The 24,272-nt window shown below is 37.6% G+C and overlaps 1 protein-coding gene across 1 annotated transcript in view; it reads left to right on the forward strand.

The window, feature by feature from the left end:
* Positions 1 to 24,272, forward strand: part of QPCT (glutaminyl-peptide cyclotransferase) — a 211,003-nt gene that overhangs the window by 150,898 nt on the left and 35,833 nt on the right. The window contains exon 5 of the mRNA XM_053711021.1: positions 9,270 to 9,369. Coding sequence (XP_053566996.1) covers positions 9,270 to 9,369 — 100 coding nt within the window. The remainder of the gene's footprint in view (positions 1 to 9,269; positions 9,370 to 24,272) is intronic.

Below are 24,272 nucleotides of genomic sequence, written 5' to 3' on the forward strand. Positions count from 1 at the left end.
CCAAAACGCGTAGACACAGACATACTGGTAAGCTTATCTCCTATTTTCTACAAAGTGTAAAAACTTTATTGCACCATTGTCTGTTTGTTTTTATTTACAGGTCACAGGATCTTCCACATGGTTAATATATATTTTTTCACCGATAATATTATTTTTTCACTGATCATATTGTTCCCAGCATTTTTATTGACACTATTTTTTTAATATTATCACGAGGGACTATTTGGATACACGTTTGATATTGTATATGGCTCCACCCACAGCTATTTGCTACAACTTTCTTTTATGGATTAGCACTTGAAATTATTTGATATTTCTTTCATATTGAGGATTGGACTATCTCCGTGGGATCATCTTTGTACCATATTTTGGACTATTGTTTTATACACCATTTTGAACACTATTTGCGCAATATATTTTTTATTTTTTATTGGCCACTTTTTATATTTTTAATTGACACATCACTGTATCATCTTTTGCTGCTTTATTGTATACAATTTTTGCCAGATATCCAGGCCGGCTTAGCAAGTCCGTGTACTGTTTAGTTAGACATCTATTGTTTTTAAGTCTCTTTTATGTATCATGGATCCATGTTACTATCGTATGTGATTTTACATTTATTAGAATGTTGTATTAAATTTTAAACTTTACCTATATTTGATTATATTTAATTATATTTTTCACTGCGATCTTCTATATGCAGCTAGCATTGCCGCACTATCCTACATCCTATTAAGCTTTTAGCGCTCCCTCCGTTACCTATTTCCTCTTATAATAAATATAATAAATCCAGTAAACGTCTAAATTCTGTCTATAAACCTCCTGTGACTACTCCTGAGGTTTTTCCTGTTCCTGATGCTATTTCTGATGTGATTGCTAAGGAATGGTCTAAGCCTGGTACTTCTTTTGTTCCTTCTTCAAGGTTTAAAAAGTTGTATCTTTTGCCAGTGACTAGATTAGAGTTTTGGGAAAAAGTCCCTAAAGTTGATGGGGTTATTTCTACTCTTGCTAAACGTACTACTATTCCTATGGAAGATAGTACCTCTTTTAAGGATCCTTTAGATAGGAAAATTGAATCTTATCTAAGGAAAGCTTATTTGCATTCTGGCTATATGCTCAGACCTGCCATTTATATGGCTGATATTGCGGCTGCATCAACTTTTTGGTTGGATAGCTTAGCACAATGGGAAAAAGACTCTGATTTGCATAGCATTGTTCGTTTGCTTCAACATGCTAATTATTTGATCTGTGATGCTATTTTTGATATTATCAAGATAAATGTTAAATCTATGTCTTTAGCTATTTTAGCTAAAAGAGCTTTATAGCTCAAATAATGGAATTCTGACATGGTATCTAAATCTAAGTTACTATCTCTTTCATTCCAGGGTAATAATTTGTTTGGTTCTCAGTTGGATTCAATTATTTCCACTCCAAAAGGGAGTTTTTTTGCCTCAAGGTAAAAAGACAAATCTAGAGCTTCTAATCGGTTTTGTTCCTTTTGACAGAATAGAGAACAGAAAGCCACTCCTTCCCCTAAGGACTCTAGCTCCAATTGGAAGCCTTCCTCGAGTTGGAATAAATCCAAGCCTTACAATAAACCAAAGCCAGCCCCCAAGACTGCATGAAGGTGCGGCCCTCAATCCAGTTTTACTGGTGGGGGGCAGATTGAATTTATTTCAAGATGTTTGGGCAGGTTCCATTCAGAATCATTGGATTCAGAATATTGTATCTCAGGGTTATTTAAAAGGTTTCAGAATAAGACCTCCTGTGAGAAGATTTTTTCTCTCTCACGTTCCAACAAATCCTTTGAAAGCTCAGGCTTTTCTGAAATGTGTTTCAGATCTAGAGCTTTCAGGAGTGATTGTACCAGTTCCAATTCTGGAACAGGGCCTGGGTTTTTATTTAAATCTATTCATTGTCCCGAAGAAGGAAAAGTCTTTCAGACCAGTTCTGGATCTGAAGTTTTTGAATCATTTTGTAAGAGTCCCTACTTTCAAGATGGTGACTATAAGGACTATTCTGCCTTTTGTTCAGCAAGGTCATTACATGTCCTCAATAGACTTACAGGATGCGTATCTTCATATTCCGATTCATCCAGACCACTATCGGTTTCTGAGATTCTCTTTTCTAGACAAGCATTACCAGTGTGTTGCTCTTCCATTTGGCCTAGCAACAGCTCCAAGAATCTTTTCGAATGTTCTCGGTGCCATTCTATCTGTAATCAGAGAGCAGAGCATTGCAGTGTTTCCTTATTTGGACGATATCTTGGTACTGGCTCAGTCTTTTCATTTAGCAGAATCTCACACAAATCAACTTGTGTTGTTTCTTCGAAGACATGGTTGGAGGATCAATTTACCAAAGAGTTCCTTGATTCTTCAGACAAGGGTCACCTTTTTAGGTTTCCAGATAGATTCAGTATCCATGACTTTGTCTTTAACAGACAAGAGACAAGTTAAATTGGTTTCTGCCTGTCGAAACCTTCAATCTCGATCATTCCCTTCAGTGGCTATGTGCATGGAAGTTTTAGGTCTCATGACTGCAGCATCGGACGCGATCCCCTTTGCTCATTTTCATTTGAGACTTCTGCAGGTTTGCATGCTGAATCAATGGTGCAGGGATTATACTTGGATATTACAGTTGATATACTTAAATCCCAACATTCAACTCTCTCTGTCCTGGTGGTTAGTCCATCATCGGATTATTCAAGGGGCCTCTTTTGTTCATCCTTCCTGGACTGTGATTTCAACAGATGCAAGTCTCACAGGTTGGGGAGCTGTCTGGGGGTCTCTGACAGCAGAAGGAGTTTGGTAAACTCAAGAGGCGAGGTTACCAATCAATATTTTAGAACTCCGTGCTATTTTCAGGGCTCTTCAGGCTTGGATACTTTTTTGGGTGGAATCCAACTCCTGTCTAATTTCTGCGATACATATTCCAGGTGTAGAAAATTGGGAAGCGGAATATCTCGTTGTCATTCTTTACATCCAGGGGAGTGGTCTCTCCACCCAGATGTATTTTGTCAGATTGTACAGATGTGGGGTCTCCCTGAAATAGATCTTATGGCTTATCATCTAAACAAGAAGCTTCCCAGGTACCTTTCCAGGTCCAGGGATCCTCAGGCGGAGATGGTGGATGCGTTAGCAGTTCCTTGGTTTTACCAACCTGTTTACATTTTTCTGCCTCTAGCTCTACTTCCAAGGGTGATCTCCAAGATTATATTGGAACAATTGCATGTGTTTCTGATAGCACCAGCATGGCCTCACAGATTTGGTATGCGGACCTTGTCCAGATGTCCAGTTGCCAACCTTTGCCGCTTCCTTTAAGGCCAGACCTTCTGTCTCAAGGGCCATTTTTCCATCAGGATCTCAAATCACTAAATTTGAAGGTATGGAAATTGAACGCATACGGCTAGATTTGGAGTCTTGTCGGTAACAACCCGAAAAACTAACGCCGGCTTTTTTCTGGCCGCACCATAAAAATAACTCTGGTATTGAGAGTCCACAGAATGGCTGCGTTAGGCTCCAAAAAAGGAGCGTAGAGCATTTTTAACGCAGCTTCAACTCTCGATACCAGAGTTGCTTACGCAAGCGGCCAGCCTAAAAAACGTGCTCGTGCACGATTCCCCCATAGGAAACAATGGAGCTGTTTGAGCTGAAAAAAAACCAAACACCTGCAAAAAAGCCGCGTTCAGCTCCTAACGCAGCCCCATTGTTTGCTATGCGGTAACCCTTCCTACGTCTGCACTTAACACTCTAACATGTACCCCGAGTCTAAACACCCCTAACCTTACACTTATTAACCCCTAATCTGCCGCCCCCGCTATCGCTGACCCCTGCATATTATTATTAACCCCTAATCTGCCGCTCCGTAAACCGCCGCTACTTACATTATCCCTATGTACCCCTAATCTGCTGCCCTAACATCGCCGACCCCTATATTATATTTATTAACCCCTAATCTGCCCCCCACAACGTCGCCTCCACCTGCCTACACTTATTAACCCCTAATCTGCTGAGCGGACCTGAGCGCTACTATAATAAAGTTATTAACCCCTAATCCGCCTCACTAACCCTAAAATACATAGTATTAACCCCTAATCTGCCCTCCCTAACATCGCCGACACCTAACTTCAATTATTAACTCCTAATCTGCCGACCGGAGCTCACCGCTACTCTAATAAATGTATTAACCCCTAAAGCTAAGTCTAACCCTAACACTAACACCCCCCTAAGTTAAATATAATTTACATCTAACGAAATTAATTAACTCTTATTAAATAAATTATTCCTATTTAAAGATAAATACTTACCTGTAAAATAAATCCTAATATAGCTACAATATAAATTATAATTATATTATAGCTATTTTAGGATTAATATTTATTTTACAGGTAACTTTGTATTTATTTTAACCAGGTACAATAGCTATTAAATAGTTAAGAACTATTTAATAGCTAAAATAGTTAAAATAATTACAAAATTACCTGTAAAATAAATACTAACCTAAGTTACAATTAAATCTAACACTACACTATCAATAAATTAATTAAATAAACTACCTACAATTACCTACAATTAACCTAACACTACACTATCAATAAATTAATTAAATACAATTCCTACAAATAAATACAATTAAATAAACTAGCTAAAGTACAAAAAATAAAAAAGAACTAAGTTACAAAAAATAAAAAAATATTTACAAACATAAGAAAAATATTACAACAATTTTAAACTAATTACACCTACTCTAAGCCCCCTAATAAAATAACAAAGCCCCCCAAAATAAAAAAATGCCCTACCCTATTCTAAATTACTAAAGTTCAAAGCTCTTTAACCTTACCAGCCCTGAACAGGGCCCTTTGCGGGGCATGCCCCAAGAAGTTCAGCTCTTTTGCCTGTAAAAAAAAACATACAATACCCCCCCCCAACATTAAAACCCACCACCCACATACCCCTAATCTAACCCAAACCCCCCTTAAATAAACCTAACACTAAGCCCCTGAAGATCTTCCTACCTTATCTTCACCCTGCCAGGTTCACCGATCCGTCCTGAAGAGCTCCTCCGATGTCCTGATCCAAGCCCAAGCGGGGGGCTGAAGAGGTCCATGATCCGGCTGAAGTCTTCATCCAAGCGGGAGCTGAAGAGGTCCATGATCCGGATGAAGTCTTCTATCAACTGCATCTTCAATCTTCTTTCTTCCGGATCCATCTTGCAGACCTCCGACGTGGAACATCCTCTTCTCCCGACGCCTACTAGCCGAATGACGGTTCCTTTTAGGGACGTCATCCAAGATGGCGTCCCTCGAATTCCGATTGGCTGATAGGATTCTATCAGCCAATCGGAATTAAGGTAGGAATATTCTGATTGGCTGATGGAATCAGCCAATCAGAATCAAGTTCAATCCGATTGGCTGATCCAATCAGCCAATCAGATTGAGCTTGCATTCTATTGGCTGTTCCGATCAGAATCCTATCAGCCAATCGGAATTCGAGGGACGCCATCTTGGATGACGTCCCTTAAAGGAACCGTCATTCGGCTAGTAGGCGTCGGTAGAAGAGGATGTTCCGCGTCGGAGGTCTGCAAGATGGATCCGGAAGAAAGAAGATTGAAGATGCCGTTGATAGAAGACTTCATCCGGATCATGGACCTCTTCAGCTCCCGCTTGGATGAAGACTTCATCCGGATCATGGACCTCTTCAGCTCCCGCTTGGATGAAGACTTCAGCCGGATCATGGACCTCTTCAGCCCCCCGCTTGGGCTTGGATCAGGACATCGGAGGAGCTCTTCAGGACGGATCGGTGAACCTGGCAGGGTGAAGATAAGGTAGGAAGATCTTCAGGGGCTTAGTGTTAGGTTTATTTAAGCGGGGTTTGGGTTAGATTAGGGGTATGTGGGTGGTGGGTTGTAATGTTGGGGGGGGTATTGTATGTTTTTTTTTACAGGCAAAAGAGCTGAACTTCTTGGGGCATGCCCCGCAAAGGGCCCTGTTCAGGGCTGGTAAGGTTAAAGAGCTTTGAACTTTAGTAATTTAGAATAGGGTAGGGCATTTTTTTTATTTTGGGGGCTTTGTTATTTTATTAGGGGGCTTAGAGTAGGTGTAATTAGTTTAAAATTGTTGTAATATTTTTCTTATGTTTGTAAATATTTTTTTATTTTTTGTAACTTAGTTCTTTTTTATTTTTTGTACTTTAGCTAGTTTATTTAATTGTATTTATTTGTAGGAATTGTATTTAATTAATTTATTGATAGTGTAGTGTTAGGTTAATTGTAGGTAATTGTAGGTAGTTTATTTAATTAATTTATTGATAGTGTAGTGTTAGGTTTAATTGTAACTTAGGTTAGTATTTATTTTACAGGTAATTTTGTAATTATTTTAACTATTTTAGCTATTAAATAGTTCTTAACTATTTAATAGCTATTGTACCTGGTTAAAATAAATACAAAGTTACCTGTAAAATAAATATTAATCCTAAAATAGCTATAATATAATTATAATTTATATTGTAGCTATATTAGGATTTATTTTACAGGTAAGTATTTATCTTTAAATAGGAATAATTTATTTAATAAGAGTTAATTAATTTCGTTAGATGTAAATTATATTTAATTTAGGGGGGTGTTAGTGTTAGGGTTAGACTTAGCTTTAGGGGTTAATACATTTATTATAGTAGCGGTGAGCTCCGGTCGGCAGATTAGGGGTTAATGTTTGAAGTTAGGTGTCGGCGATGTTAGGGAGGGCAGATTAGGGGTTAATACTATTTATTATAGGGTTAGTGAGGCGGATTAGGGGTTAATAACTTTATTATAGTAGCGCTCAGGTCCGCTCGGCAGATTAGGGTTAATAAGTGTAGGCAGGTGGAGGCGACGTTGAGGGGGGCAGATTAGGGGTTAATAAATATAATATAGGGGTCGGCGGTGTTAGGGGCAGCAGATTAGGGGTACATAAGGATAACGTAGGTGGCGGCGCTTTGCGGTTGGCAGATTAGGGGTTAATAAGTGTAGGCAGATGGAGGCGACGTTGAGGGGGGCAGATTAGGGGTTAATAAATATAATACAGGGGTCGGCGGTGTTAGGGGGAGCAGATTAGGGGTACATAAGGATAACGTAGGTGGCGGTCGGCAGATTAGGGGTTAAAAAAAATATTCGAATGTCGGGGATGTGGGGGGACCTCGGTTTAGGGGTACATAGGTAGTTTATGGGTGTTAGTGTACTTTAGAGTACAGTAGTTAAGAGCTTTAGAAACCGGCGTTAGCCCAGAAAGCTCTTAACTACTGACTTTTTTCCTGCGGCTGGAGTTTTGTCGTTAGATGTCTAACGCTCACTTCAGAAACGACTCTAAATACCGGAGTTAGAAAAATCCCATTGAAAAGATAGGATACGCAATTGACGTAAGGGGATCTGCGGTATGGAAAAGTCGCGGCTGAAAAGTGAGCGTTAGACCCTATTTTGAGTGACTCCAAATACCGGCGGTAGCCTAAAACCCGCGTTAGGAGCCTCTAACGCTGGTTTTCACAGCTAACGCCAAACTCCAAATCTAGGTCTTAGTGCTTAGTCATAGAGGTTTCTCTGACTCAGTGATTAATACTATGCTACAGGCTCGTAAGTCTGTTTCAAGAAAGATTTATTATCGGGTTTGGAAAACCTATATTTCATGGTGTTTTTCTCATAAATTTTCTTGGCATTCGTTTAGAATTCTTAGAATTTTACAGTTTCTTCAGGATGGTTTGGATAAAGGTTTGTCTGCAAGTACTTTGAAGGGACAAATCTCTGCTCTTTCTGTTTTATTTCACAGAAAAATTGCTAATCTTCCTCATATTCACTGTTTTGTTCAGGCTTTAGTTCATATCAAGCCTGTTATTAAATCAATCTCTCCTCCTTGGAGTATTAATTTGGTTTTGAAGGCTTTGCAGGTTCCTCCTTTTGAGCCTATGCATTCTTTGGATATTAAACTGCTTTCTTGGAAATTGTTGTTCCTTTTGGCTATCTCTTCAGCTAGAAGAGTTTCTGAATTGTCTGCTCTCTCTTGTTAGTTTCCTTTTCTGATTTTCCATCAGGATAAGGTTGTTTTGCGGACTTCATTTACATTTCTTGCTAAGATTGTGAATTCTAACATTAGTAGGGAAATTTTTGTTCTTTCCTTGTGTCCTAATCCCAAGAATACTCTTGAAAGATCTCTACATTCTTTGGATGTTGTAAGAGCTTTAAAATATTATGTCGAAGCTACTAAAGATTTCAGAAAGACTTCTAGTCTATTTGCTGTTTTTTCTGGTCCTAGGAAAGGTCAGAAAGCCTCCTCCATTTCTTTGGCATCTTGGTTAAAGCTTTTGATTCATAAAGCTTATGTAGAGGCGGAACAGTCTCCGCCTCAGAGAATTACAGCACATTCTACTATATCAGTCACCACTTCATGGGCTTTAAAGAATGAAACAGCAGCAACTTGGTCTTCTTTGCCTACATTTTTTCTAAATTTTACCATTTTGATGTATTTGCTTCTTTTGAAGCAGTCTTTGGTAGAAAAGTTCTTCAGGCAGCTGTTTCAGTTTGATTCTTCTGCTTATGATTTCAGTTTTTTCTTGAAATTTATGTGAAATTTTTAAAGAAAGACATTTTTTTGTGGATTTAATTTTTTCAGAGGAAATAGCTATTTTTATTTTATCCCTCCCTTTCTAGTGACTCTTCTGTGGTCTCCCACATCTTGGGTATTTCTATCCCATACGTCACTAGCTCATGGACTCTTGCCAATTACATGAAAGAAAACATAATTAATGTAAGAACTTACCTTATAAATTAATTTCTTTCATATTGGCAAGAGTCCATGAGGCCCACCCTTTTTTATGGTGATTATGATTTTTGTATAAAATGCACAATTATATTTCCAGTTCCTCTTTTTGTATGCTTTTTTACTCCTTATTTTATCTCCTTATTTCATCACCCCACTACTTGGCTATTCGTGAATTGTGGGTGTGGTGAGTTGTGTATTTATAGGCATTTTGAGGTTTGGGAAACTTTGCCCCTCCTGGTAGGATTGTATATCCCATATGTCACTAGCTCTTGGACTCTTGCCAATATGAAAGAAATGAATTTATCAGGTAAGTTCTTACATAAATTATGTTTTTAATGCTTTATTTTTTAAAGACCACCTATATTTGCTTCTTTTGTCATTTGATCAGTGTGAGTGAAATAAAATTTAACATGTTAGTTTTTTTATGTATGTCTTAGTTTTTCCCCTTTTATTTATTAAAATGTGGATTTTTTTTCTCTCTCTCTAGGATTTATTTGTTTTACTTGATTTGATTGGAACAGAAAACCCCTTTTTCCCAAACTACTTTCAAAATACTATTCGATGGTATAGCAGACTTCAGTCTATTGGTAAGTGTTATATGCTATAATCTTGATGGAAATGAAGAAATTACTGAACAAAATAATACTGTTAATAAATTGTAATGGGTGCTATATACAGTACTGTGCAAAAGTTTTAGGCCACTATTAGATTGTTTTTTTAAGAAATTTTAATGACCATCCATATTTTTTTTTTGGTCTGCTACCCTTCCAAGACTATTCTTGATCAAGCTTCTTCGTACTGTAGAAGGGTCAACTTGGCATCCAGATGAAGCTGCCTGATGCTGAGCCAGCTCCTTGCTGGACTTCTTCTGGGTCACTCAAAGAAGAAACTCTGAGAATCTTCTCATCAGATTTTGAAAGTTTTCTTGGCCTTCCAGTTCTTTTTTTTGTCCTTGACAAAAATTCTTCAAATTTCTTTATAACAGCTTTAATACCTCATCTTGAGTATCCAGTTTGTTTGCTGATTTTGCTTTGAGAGTGGCCTTGCTGATGCAAAAGTATGATTTTATATCTGTCAAACTCTGTGATCTTTGGCATTTTGAATGGAATAATGTGACTGAAAGTTAGTCTTATTAGCAAGCTTCCAATTAATTAAACGCATACCACGTGTATGTAATGCTCAAGCATGTCATGCACAAACCTGGTGTAATAGACCTTTTTTACAGCAGTCATTTTGACATGAAATAGTAGGACAAATACAGGTGTTAGCAATGACATTAATTAGGGTTCCATTCCATTTAGGTTTACAAGAGCCAGGTTCCTGCTCTTGCTCAAGTGTATGGGGAGGTCACACTAAATACTTGCCACTTTAGCCTATAGAAGCTTTTTTTCTGATTTTTTCCCCCTGTTTTTTTAATACTGCATACAAATATCCTGTATTTTCTGGTTGTATTCTAATAAAGAGACTGAGAAAGACTTTTGCACAGTACTGTACATTTTTAATTTGGCCATACTCTCATTAAAGGGATTTAATAAAAAAATGATATGTGCATGGATTGAGTGCAGGAATTTTCAGAACCAAACCAGAGCCAATATACTCTATGTAAACAGAAATTAATAACCAAAAATTGTGAATGTGATCGACAATCATATACAAATATATAGATGATACAAATGATACAAATAATGCAGTTATAAAATAATTAATGTTCGACATCTGTCTGTGCTGACTCGTTTCAACCTGATTCTTGGTGGAGCGGATACACTCTCAAGCCAATTCAAGGCTCGAGGCCCTATCATAAAGTGGGGATTCATTTATAAACCAATCTAACTACATATTTTTGCACAGCCTGACTTTTGCTTTTGTCCATCAACATAGTGATCACACCAAAGCCTCAGGTGTGAGTTTCCAAGTTAATTAACATCAACAGTGGATTTGTAAACACATGAACAGGGTACAAATTTAATCTTTGGCTTTTAATAACTGTCTCACAATAATGTAAATTATACGTCATTTCAAAAGGTTCACATTATTTTGAGATAATTTGAGCACTAATTAGAAGATTCTACATATTGATTATTTTTTAGGGTTGCATTATTTGTATCATTTGTATTTTCTGTATACATTTGTATACGATTTTTTATCACATTCACATTTTTTGGATATTGGTTTTTCTGTATGCATAGTGTATTTTATATATATTTGTTTTGATTGATAAATACAGATATATTTTAAATATTTTATCCCTTGAATAACTTGATTATGTTCTTTGCAATTTTGTGTCAATAAATGTTTTAGCGATATATTTACTATCCATCCCACACCATAGACTTTTTTGGCCTCTATTTTTTCTTACTTGTTGAATTTATTAGATCTAATTAGAAGAACTTCTTTGGGCTCGATTTATCAAGCGAGGGCAGACAGAGGTGTACATATTCGACCCTGTTCGCCCCAGCTCGCCTCTGGCGGGTAGCAATCCGCTGCTGAATATTACCATTGCACTGGAGTGCTATTTTGCGCTTGCGTGCAACACCGCCCCCCTGCCCTGCGCACAGTCAATCACGTGCGGGCAGGAGCTGTTAATCTCCCCCGTCGGACTAGACCGGGAGATTTAAATTCTCCACCTAAGAGGTGTAGAAGAGGGTAGGGAAGCAGCGGTCTGATGACCTCTGCTTGATAAATCCTGACTGCAGGTTCTCATGTGCGTAATTGCAGTCAAAGGGATTAGAAGGGCTTGATAAATCGAGCCCTTTATGTGAATTTAATGAGCTGGATTATAATACCCTATTAAAGATACAATACTGAATAAGCACTGGGAAGTGGTGAAGGCAACATTTCCTTTTGATGCTTTCAGAAGAAGGAGCCTTTCTTATTTTTATGCTGTTAAGCAACATGTGTTTCTTAGGATTGTTATAGACATTTTCTTAGGACCATTGTAGACATTTTTATTTCTTATAAAAGAGGACATTGCAAAATGTAATTAAAGCATTTTAATGTTTTCTGGGCCTGGATAATCTAACCTATTCTTGTCATGCTCTTTACTAATTAAAGGGACATGAAACCCCCTATTTTTTTTCCTTTTATGAATCAGATAGAGCACACATTTCTAAACAACTTTACCGCTTAATTTCTATGATCAATTTTGCATCATTCTCTTGGTATCCTTTGTTGTAAGTGCAGCAATGCACTACTAGGAGCTACATGAACACATCAGTAAGCCAATCACAAGCGGCATAAATGTGCAGCCACCAATCAACAGGGATTGTCATTGATTGTGAGGTATGGCCTGCTTCCTGCCTTTATCCCCGGTGTTCTGAATCACCCAGAAGACGACAGTGATTCAGCAACCCACTCTTTTATTATTCTAAACTCAAAGGGATGTAAAAACCAAAACATCTCTTTTGTGATTCATACAGAACATATAGTTTAAAAAAAGTTTCTAATTTACTTCTATTATCAAATTGGCTTTGTTTTCAATGGTATTATTTGTTGAAGAGATACCTAGGTAGCTATCTGGAGCCAAGCCTGGTCTGGCCATAGGGCATGCAGGGCAAATGTCTTATGTGGGCCTTGCTGCTATATACCACCCTTTCTAAATATGGGTAACAATAGGAAAGCTGTTACAGTCTGCCTATTTTTTTTAAAGCAGAAATTACATTTTCTACCTGGCTGTTAAGCAGAGGTTCTGCAGGACAAGTGTTCTGGTGTCTTCTGGCTTCCTAGCTGGATGAGGGACATAACAGAATGTGGGCTGCTCTGCCTTTAACCCCTTAAGGACCAAGGCCTTTTTTCAATTTCTTTCCCTTAAAGACCAGGGCTTTTTTTTTTACATTTCTGCAGTGTTTGTGTTTAGCTGTAATTTTCCTCTTACTTATTTACTGTACCCACACATATTATATACCGTTTTTCTCGCCCACTAAATGGACTTTCTAAAGATACCATTATTTTCATCATATCTTATCATTTATTATTAAAAAAATTATAAAATATGAGGAAAAAATGGAAAAAAACACACTTTTTCTAACTTTGACCCCAAAATCTGTTACACATCTACAACCACCAAAAAACACCCATGCTAAATAGTTTCTAAATTTTGTCCTGAGTTTAGAAATACCCAATGTTAACATGTTCTTTGCTTTTTTTGCAAGTTATAGGGCCATAAATAAAAGTAGCACTTTGCTATTTCCAAACCATTATTTTTCAAAATTAGCGATAGTTAGATTAGAACACTGATATCTTTCAGGAATCCCTGAATATCCATTGACATGTATATATATATTTTTTTAGAAGACATCCCAAAGTATTGATCTAGGCCCATTTTGGTATATTTCATGCCACCATTTCACCGCCATATGCGATCAAATACAAAAAATTGTTCACTTTTTCACAATTTTTTTCACAAACGTTCGGTTTCTCATTGAAATTATTTACAAACAGCTTGTGCAATTATGGCATAAATGGTTGTAAATTTTTCTCTGGGAACCCCTTTGTTCAGAAATAGCAGACATATATGGCTTTGGCGTTGCTTTTTGGTAATTAGAAGGCCGCTAAATGCCACTGTGCACCACACGTGTATTATGCCCAGCAGTGAAGGGGTTAATCAGGGAGCATGTAGGGAGCTTTTTGGGGTAATTTTAGCTTTAGTGTAGTGTAGTAGACAACCCCAAGTATTGATCTAGGCCCATTTTGGTATATTTCATTCTACCATTTCACCGCCAAATGCGATCAAATTAAAAAAAACTTTAAATTTTTCACAATTTTAGGTTTCTCACTGAAATCATTTACAAACAGCTTGTGCAATTATGGCATAAATGGTTGTAAGTGCTTCTCTGGGATCCCTTTGTTCAGAAATAGCAGACATATATGGCTTTGGCGTTGCTTTTTGGTACTTAGAAGGCCGCTAAATGCCGCTGCGCATCACACGTGTATTATGGCTAGCAGTGATGGGGTTAATTAGGTAGCTTGTAGGGAGCTTGCAGGGTTAATTTTAGCTTTAGTGTAGAGCTCAGCCTCCCACCTGAAACATCAGACCCCCTGATCCCTCCCAAACAGCTCTCTTCCCTCTCCCACCCCACAATTGTCCCCGCCATCTTTAGTACTGGCAGCAACTCTGTCAGTACTAAAATAAAAGGTATATTTAGGCATTTTTTTAAAGCATATTTACATATGCTGATGGTAGGACCCCCCCCTTAGCCCCCAACCTGACTGATCCCCCACCAAACAGCTCTCTAACCCTCCCCCTCTGCCTTGATGGGCGCCATCTTGGGTACTGGCAGCTGTCTGCCAGTACCCAGTTTAGAATAAAATTATAGTTTTTTTTTAAAAAAATCCCATTTTCTGTAGTGTAGCTCCCCCCCCACCAAAGACCAACCCCCCACCCCCTCCTAGATACCTTGGATTGTTTGTTTTAAAACAATAAAATACCCCTTTCTCCCACTAATATAAACAAAACTTTTTCTGTAGTGCAGCGGTTCCCACCCGCTCCCGCCCCGTGCACGGCGCCGCCCGCCGCCCCCCGTGCACGCCACGCGCGCCCGTGCGCGCCCCCATCGGTCACGCCCCCGATCCCGCCCCCTCTACATTACCCGGCCCATCGATGGCCGCCCACCCGCCTCCCCAGTCGGCTCCCCCCCACCAACGATACCGGCCATCGATGTCCGGTGCAGAGAGGGCCACAGAGTGGCTCTCTCTGCATCGGATGGCCCAGGGGCGATATCGAGGCGATATCGAGGCATCCTGCAATAACCGGAAAGCGGCTGGAAGTGAGCAGTATCGCTTCCAGCCGCTTTTAAACCCCCTAATGTCGTACAGGGTACGTCGCTGGTCTTTAAGACCAGGTTGTGTGCGACGTACCCTGTACGACATGTGTCGTTAAGGGGTTAAATGCCTGGGCCTATTTTTGGTTCCAGTCCTGTCCGAAGCACTACATGGCAGGAAAAAAAGTGCTTCTATCTAGTGCTCTTGTAAATGGATAACATTCTTGCAAAACTGATGCATGCTTCAGAGCTTAATTCCCTGCTTTTCAAAAAAGTTACCAAGAAAATGAAGAAAAATTTCGATAATAGAAGTAAATTAGAAAGTGATTACATGCTCTATCTGAATTATAAAAAAAAGGTTGGGTTTCATAGCCCTTTATTATCTCATGTCTGAAGACTGCCATTTTTACATCCTGTGATAGAGAGTCACGTGACCACTGACCACTTGCCACAGAGGTTCTCTTACCTCCCATATCCAAGTACGGAACCCATGACATAGTAATAATTATACTTTTACAAGAGCACCGCCTAGGTATGTAACAACTTATTTACTAAAATAGAATGATCTAAAAACGTGCTGTTAAATACCAGGCGTCAGCATTCACACTGCACCATATTAGTCAAATTGCAGGGAAAGCTGCCTTTAAGGTTTTATGTCAAGCCATATTTTGATATACTCTCTGTTTATATAGGCAACACCACTGGACAGGCAAATATTGTTTGTGTCAACAAGCTATAAAGAGATGTTAACTTGAAATGACACATAAGACTTGCATGCTGAGACTTTATAGTAGAAATGAGGCATGTATTTTATTTATTCTTTGTTTTACCGCTATAAGGTGTAACTGATACAAAAATATCAAAGTATTAAAAATAATATTTAAAGGGACACTAAATACATTTCATGTACCTCCCTCTAATTATTGGTACCACCATGTTGGAACTTACACTGCAGGTATCTAAAGGAGAGATGCTGCACATGTGCAAACATATGAACACTGGATGTAATAAAAGGTACATTTCAACATGTATTTAGTGTCGTCCCTTTAACTAGCATGCACATATATTACTGAATAAGAAAATCGGCTAAACATTTTTTTGTAGATGACACAACTAAATATATATAAATTAAATTCAAGATATCAAAAAAGAAATAACATAGGGTTTGATCACAATCTATTATAATAATAATTATCAGCAGGTTAATAGCTGCAGATGAGCTGTTTTTTTCATGTCAATCACAATCAGCCATTTCCGTTGCTTATCAGAAGCACTTTTTTCATTACCATTTTGGTGAACAATTAACCTATACTTAACATGTGCCAGTCCTGTTTTTCTGATCACTGCTCAAATTCTCAGCACTTAAAGGGACATAAAACACAAAATTGTACTTTCATGATTTAGATAGAGCATGTGATTTTAAATAACTTTCCAATTTACTTATTATGAAATTTGCTTCATTCTTTTGGTATCCTCTGTTAAAAGAGCAGCTATGCACTGCTGAGAGCTAGGTGAACATATCTAGTGAACCAATGAAAAGAGGCATTTATGTGCAGCCACCAATCAGCAACTAGCTCCCAGCAATGCACTGTTGTTCCTGAGCCTACCTAGGTATGCTTTAACAAATAAGGATACCATGATAATTATGCAAAATATATAATATAAAGTAAATTGGACAAGTTGTATAAAATTGACATGGTCTGTATGAATCATGAAAGACAAAGTTGGGGTTTCATGTCCTTTTAAAGAGCCATATAATACAGCTGAATTGCATAATCAAAAAAGTACACTAATAAAAAGACAATGCAATAGCACTCCAGATTTTAACTTAACAATTTAGTTTTTTTGTAACAAATTTAAACTTTTGATGAACAAACAAAAAATAGAGCACAATACCACTCTGAGGGGTAGATTTAACAAGGGCCAAATGGCCCTTGTTCCCGCGCGAGCCTTAAGGCTCGTCGGAAACAGCAGTTATGAAGCAGCGGTCTAAAGACCGCCGCTTTAAAACTTGTCCGCTGCCTCTGAGGCTGCGGTCTTCAATCCGCCCAATCCTATACAATCGGGCTGATTGACACCCCCTGCTAATGGCCAAATCTGCAGGGGGCAGCATTGCACAAGCAGTTCTGGTGAACTGCTTGTGCAATGATAAATGCAGCAGCGTATGCTGTCGCCATTCAGTGATGTCTGTCGGACATGATACGCTACACCGTATCATGTGGACAGACATTGGGTAAATCTACCCCTGAGTGTGAATCAGCAACCCCTAATTTAATATTGAAAGAAAAGCACTCACATTTAAAAACCTCAACAATTAATAGGTATATAAAAGTATTACCGGTACCGTCCCTGGGTTTAGCCTTGGTGCTATATCACATCAGTGATTCTCACTAGAAGCCTCTGATGAAATGAGGAGGACCTCACAAAACGCTTAGGCCACACCCACTTGATGCGCAACTATCCAATATAGTTTTCCTTTGCCGGCATTATCAACGCATGGTGGAAGGCGTGTTGTATACTTTTGAAGCGAGCAGTATTCCAGGAACCGATTGGAGATGGGAGATGGTGTACCACTGAAGGGCGTCGTTCGCAGTGATAACTGTTGACATGATTTAGCATCAAGACTAAATCGAGATACAAAACTGGTGGATATATATCTCATAATTGTTGAGTTTTTTTTTAATGTGAGTGCTTTTCTTTCAATATTAAATTTGTGGTTGTTGATTCACACCCCAGACAATAGTTTCTTCCTCTTTTGGGCCTCGTCAGTGAGGTGCAGCCATATCCCTCTAAGCACATTGGGCAAGGAGTCCCACCTCTGGTTTCCCTCATCATCCTTAGGGAGATTTTCCCCAGGGTCTCCCAAGAAACACACATGCCCACTATACTGATAATTTCCTTGTTCAAACCCCCTTAAAGGGCAGTATACACCAATTTTTATTTAACTGCATGTAATAGACACTACTATAAAGAATAATATGCATAGACACTGATCTAAAACTAGTATAAAACCTTCTAAAAACTGACTTAGAAGCTCACAGTTTAGCACTGTTGAAAAGGTTAAAGGGACATTCCAGTCAAAATATAAATTCACATAGATTAATAACATTTTTGAATAGAAACATATTTGCAATATACATGTATTAGCAAAAATGCTTCTAGTAAAAGTTATCACTGTATTAGTGTTAGCATTTTTCTCTGCACGTGCATGTGAAGCATAGCTAGATATTGTCACGGCACCCACATTTTAAATAATGCAGTTGCTCAGATCATCAGTGGGGCTTGTATTATGTCAGCAATTAACAAATTGAGTCATTACCAGATGGTACAAGCACCTTAGGCTCTCTGAGCACGTGCTGTGTTTATAATTCTGGTGCACGATGCATACTTAAATACACTTTTGAAACAGCTATAGCTTTTATTAGAAGCATTTTTGCTAATGCATGTTTATTACACAAATGCTTCTGTTCAATACTGAAATACACCAATGTGGTTTCCTATTTTGGCTGGAATTTCCCTTTAACTGGAAAACCCACTGCAAATTGTTCTATAGCAAAAAAAGCAGACAATCCCTTCCTCTGCATATGAAAAAACTCTTTACACAAACAGGAGCAAGCTGGAGTAGGTATACATCCGTATTCTCCTAAAACTTTGGGGCTTGGTTAGGAGTCTGAAAATCAGCGCAATGTTATTTAAAATTAAGCAAAACTACATTTTTTTTAAAAAAGAAGCTGTATAGTTTATAAAATGGATACAAAAAATGTGTGGGTAAAAGCTTCCACTCTAGAAGGTCTGCTATGCAAAACTAACAATCCTGCTTCTTAGATGAAGGTAGAATTAAAACAGTCCATATAGGAGCCAGGCTGGCTTAGGTTTAATGGGGATGTCCCGTTGTAATTACCCGATGTATGTAGCATGCGCCAAGGCACAACTAGGTGATGGTTTTGATTCTCTAGCTACAGGGGAAAGGTTTCAAATTAAATCTTGTCTGAACTGCCGTTCAACATACATTGTCTATATGATCTCTTGTACCCAGTGCGGATTCAGTATGTAGGTCTTAGCTCAAGGGAAGCACAGGTCAGAATTAAAGAACATCTTGCTGATATCAGGTCAGGCACCCTTACCACGCCCATTAATCAATCATTTCTCTGAGTTCCACAACAAAGATGTAAGTAGTTTCAAGTGGAATATTATTGAGAGGATTCTCCCTGTGAAACAGGGGGAGAACAGGGCCAGAACATTGTCAGAAAGAGAGGCCTTCTGGATATTCAAGCTTAAAACCAGAATACCAGAAAGCCTCAACTCCGAATTTGATCTAATTAATTTCTGGTGATAGCATTCTTTGCAATTTACAAATTCTAATATTTTGTGATTTTTATCTTTATGATTACTATCATACTATGTTCAAGGTGGAAATTAAGTCTTTTATTGTGGTAGTACAAAGGGGTATATTCAAATCTTTGTGCAAGGGGGCAATCATTGTTTAATATATAACCACCAATAATGTAAATAAGATGATTTAAATCAAATTATGTACATATGTACAGTAGCAGGGGATCATTTACTATTTACAATATAGGTGCTGATCACTTTGGTGAAAATTGTAACCCTATTAAAACATATTAATTTCCATCTCTCCACAACATTCAGCTACCTCTATTGTCCACCTTTAGTTTAGTTTAGCTCAGTTTAGCTTAGTTCAGCTAAGCTTAGTTAGTTTAGTTTAGCTTACTTACTTTTTAATCCTGAATACACCCAGTCCACAGAGATACCCTTTTGTCTATGTTCATTTCTCTGAGTAATGGGTCTTTAGTACACAACGTAGCAGCTTAATTGAGAAGACGTAGCAGTTAGCACATAGTGCTTTTATATCAGGCACATATTAGAGAAATATATGAATTGGGTTCACATAATAAAGTAAACCCTCCCTGTGCACAATAGGTTGCTTTTATTATTAACAATGTGTAGTAAAGCGAGGTCTAAGTAGTTAATATTACACCCAGTTATACCCTTGATATTATGAATTGAACAGCGCATAGAGGGAGGGACAGCAAATACCACTTGTCTCACGATTGGTCTAACAAATAGAAGGTGTGTACCTCGTGACCAATGGGAGCATGGGGAATTGGTTTTAACTTAATCCTATGTTAAAAATGTTTACATGTGGCTAGGAGTACGGCGTTTCAGCCAAAGTATGTCAGCCAGCATATCTTTTCCTAAGTTTACCTCAGTTTTACACCGGGGTCACTGGACCCTGTGTGAATAAATATTTTCAATAAAGTATTTTTAAAACTTGTTTCTGACTCGGTGCTCCTATATTCCCTTTTTGAACTATATAAATGGATAATCCACAAAACATTTATGCAAAGAAAAATCTAGTGTATAAAGAGAAAAGTAATATAAAATAAAAAAACACAAGGTGTAAATGTAACACAACTCTAATGTCATGCAGTGTTATATTGTACATATCCTTCTTACTTTCGTACAAATTATAAAATGCTCATTTTTTGTCAGGAGTATCTTGTTCTGATTAAATGTGCTGCTGTGACAGCAGCAGTAAATGGCCAAATCGCTATGCTATATAGGATTCGCTGTTTACATGAAGCTGCTGTTGGATCTGTCAGTAGAAACTGCAACTGCACAGTTGAAACTCTAACAATCTGGCCTAAAACAGCAGTGCGTGAGCTTACTGCTGGATAAAATACATAAGGCGTGTGGTACACATTACCACACGCCTCTCACATTGTGAAAAAAAATTGATCTGTGACGGAGGTAAAGGGGCTATATAAATTATAAAAATTAAAAGCTTCATGTATATAAACGTAATAAAGGTTTAATAAATTAGACTATACTACAATTGAATTTCACTAATAGAAAAGTAATGTATACTAAACTAGAGGCAAATGCAAGTTAAAATGTAGTGAGCACATTTCAGTTAAACTTGTATTTGTATCAGGTTATCCACTGTTAACTGCACTCTCCCTTGTGAGATTCTGTATGCCAGGGAGCTTCAATACTTTATATGGAAGGTATCTCTAATCTCTCTGGAACTTACAGGTTCTGCCCTTTTTCTTTTCAGCGATTTTCAGGCCCCTGAAAAGTCTGCACTATACTTTCACTCCAAGCTTGAGAAACTTTGATCTTCTAGGCCCATAGATAGCAATGAAGCTGTCTAGGAGTCAGAATCTCACAGGGGAGAGTAAAGTTAGCAGTGAACAAACCTGACACTAATATAAAGTTTGCAAATGTTTTCACTACAATTTAAACTTGCATTTGCTTCTAGTTTAGAAATTAGTGAGACCTGAAGCTGTAAAATGCTTAGAGCATATCATAAGAATTGTAAGAGAAATTCAGACAGACTACAAATACAAGTGCAACGTAATATTTGTAAAAGATACACATAAATATACAAAGTATGATCCTAATTTGCTAAAGTTACACAAAAAACTTTTAAAGCATAATCAGCACAATCCTAAATACACTGTTTTTACATTTGCATTAATATGCTAAATATATGGTGCAAAGCCTAAATGTAATAAAACTTAAAGGATACAATCAGGGTCTAAAGTTATTTAAAATCCAAAAGCACAAAGTGTAAATATAACAGAACTCTCATGTTATGCATTGTTATATTTCGCTGGGCTTGTCTCTCCTTCACATACAGAAATACAAGGGAACACCCCTTAGAGAAGTATAATAAAATCTGCCTGTCTAAAATCTTGTGAGGGGTCTTTCAGTACTGGGAGGATTATTTTAGATCAAACTCATCTAAGCAGAGAGCCTTAGAACACCTTTTGCAGCACTCTCCATTGAACTAAATGGTTCTGGCGATACAGATTCCTGATTGGCTGTATATTCCTAAGTTTCTTTATTAGAACAGCAGATGTGTGTGAGCAGATGAGTGCACACAAATGATAGTTACATAAAATAAATTTACCACTACCATATCTCTTATGCAATCTTCATGGCATAATTATTTGTTCCTGTATACATTCTAAGTTTTTCAATTTATTTACTCCAGTATTGACAAGGCACAATGACAAAAAATAATATTATTACATTAAAGGGACACGAAATTTAAAAATTTTCTTTCATGATTCAGATAGAAAATACAATTTTAAACAACTTTCCAATTTATTTCTATTATCTAAATTGCTTTTTTCTCTTGGTATCCTTTGTTGAAAAATCAGCAATGCTAGTTAATGCATTGGGTGAACCAATAACATGAAGCAAATATATGCAGCCACTAATCAGCAGCTCCTGAGCCTACCTTGGCATCCTCTTTAACAAATGATAGCCAGAGAACAAAGCAAATTAGATAATAGAATTACATTGAAAATTTGTTTAAAGGGACAGTTTCTGCTGCAGGTTTTGCTTTGTTCTCTTGCATTCTTAGTTGAAAGCTATACCTAGGAGGTTAATATGCTAATTTCGTAGACCTTGAAGGCTGCCTCTAATTCTAGAATGCATTTTGATAGTTTTTCACCACTAGAGGGCGTTCATGTGTTTCATATAGATAACATTGAGCTCATGCACGTGAATTTACCATGGAGACAGCTCTGATTGGCTAAAATGCAAGTCTGTCAAAAGAACTGAAATAAGGGGGGGCAGTCTGCTAAAACTTAGATACAAGGTAATTACAGAGGTAAAACATGTATAATTATAACTGTGTCGGTTATGCAAAACTGGGGAATTGGTAATTAAGGGAGTATATATCTTTTTAAACAACAAAAATGCTGGTTTTGATTGTCCCTTTAAAATCACATGCTCTATCTCAATCATGAAATTAAACATGTGGGTTTCATGTCCCATTAACCTAAATGGTTCTTTTAAATCAAACAAGTAAAAACTATAAGCACAAGTCATATTATTCACAGATCCTTCCAGTTCTTATAAATTATTTAATACTTCTACAAAATAAATTCCACAAAACATGTGCACCTGCATGTACCATGTCCCTATTGTGTTCATACACCTCTGTGCTTTGGAACCCAGCCTAGAAACATAACTAAAAACAAGAAGATCCTATTAGTCTGTCCATTATCCCCAGGATGTACCTTATGTATTTTTTTATTAATTTATTATATTTGTTTCTGCTTGTGGGCTATTCTTTGATCCTACTGCCATTTATGTAAAGTATAGTGTTAAGAAACTGCTTTTAAACCTGCCACTTACCAATTGTGAATCGTGATTACTGTTCTGGTGTTGTTGTTTTTGTGGAAGGTTTTGTTAAAGATGAACAAGTTATTCAGACTATAAAATAGAAGAAAGAGAGGGGCGCCTCATGTGTAGAATCACCAAACCAAAAAAGTCAAAGCTTATGCACTCAAGCCAAATTGGTACTCACATTTGAAATAAGCACCCCAATGTGCTAATGGAAGCAGACTGACATAATATGTTGTGTCAGACACCCACTCCAGGATATCCCCGCCAGGTGGTATCGGTAATGGAGAGCCAAGACAACAAAGGAAACCACATATGAAGATCAACCAAATAGATGGAACAATGGAGATAATTATGCCAAATGGGTACTCACAATGTCCAATAAGCGCACCTATGTGCTGGTAGATGCAGACTGATAATTTCAGGTTCGGGCGTATCAGCTCACCCACTCCAGGTGTTGCCAACGATACGGTCCAAAAACAGGATAAATTCACAAACAGCCCCAATATTGGGAAATGAGAGGTAAGGTAAAAACCACTATACTCGTGTTATAGTAAAAAAACATTTTTATTAAAAAAAACCTGAAAACAAAAAATTGAAATGTAAAAATTAAATATTAAAAGAATATAATAACAACAGTAGTGGTCAAGGGGGGTAATCCCCTCTAATGCAATGTGTTTCTCTGCACTGAAGGGCTGTTTCTTCAGGCATGTATACAGCCCTTCAGTTTTTAAATTTAAATTTTTGTTTTCAGTTTTTTTAATAAAAATGTTTTTTACTATAACACAAGTATAGTGGTTTTTACCTTACCTCTCATTGCCCAAATATTGGGCTGTTTGTGAATTTATCCTGTTTTTGGACCGTATCGTTGGGCAACACCTGGAGTGGGTGAGCTGATACGCCCAAACCTGAAATTATCAGTCTGCATCTACCAGCACATAGGTGCGCTATTGGACATTGTGAGTACCCATTTGGCATAATTATCTCCATTGTTCCATCTATTTGGTTGATCTGCATATGTGGTTTCCTTTGTTGTCTTGACTCTCTATTACAGACACACCTGCGGGGATATCCTGGGAGTTGGTGTACTGACACAACATATTATGTCAGTCTGCTTCCATTAGCACATTGGGGTGCTTATTTACATGTGAGTACTCCAATTTGGCTTCGAGTGCATAAGCTTTGGCTCTTTTGGTTTGGTGATTCTACACATGGGGCGCCCCTCTCTTTCTTCTATTTTACAGTTTATTCAGTATCTTCTGTGAAGAGGAGTGCAGCCATCATTCACACTGAGGAAATAGTTGATTTTTTGCATTTTTGCACTATCACAGTGACTTTCAACATGGGACTTTGATATAATTGTGTGTTAATAGGTACAAGTGCCATATATTGAATGAGCTGTGTATGTTGTTGGTTTTTTTGTATAGTGTATATATAGTATATGTGCCCTCTCTTATTCAGACTATAATGGGTAGAATTAATTTTTCATCCACAGAGTTAATATATTTTACCATATGTTAACTTACATAATAGAAATGGCTTTTGAGAAAAGAGAGGGGAAATTTGAGAGA

Source organism: Bombina bombina, chromosome 4, assembly GCF_027579735.1.
Source record: "Bombina bombina isolate aBomBom1 chromosome 4, aBomBom1.pri, whole genome shotgun sequence".
Lineage (NCBI taxonomy): Eukaryota > Metazoa > Chordata > Amphibia > Anura > Bombinatoridae > Bombina > Bombina bombina.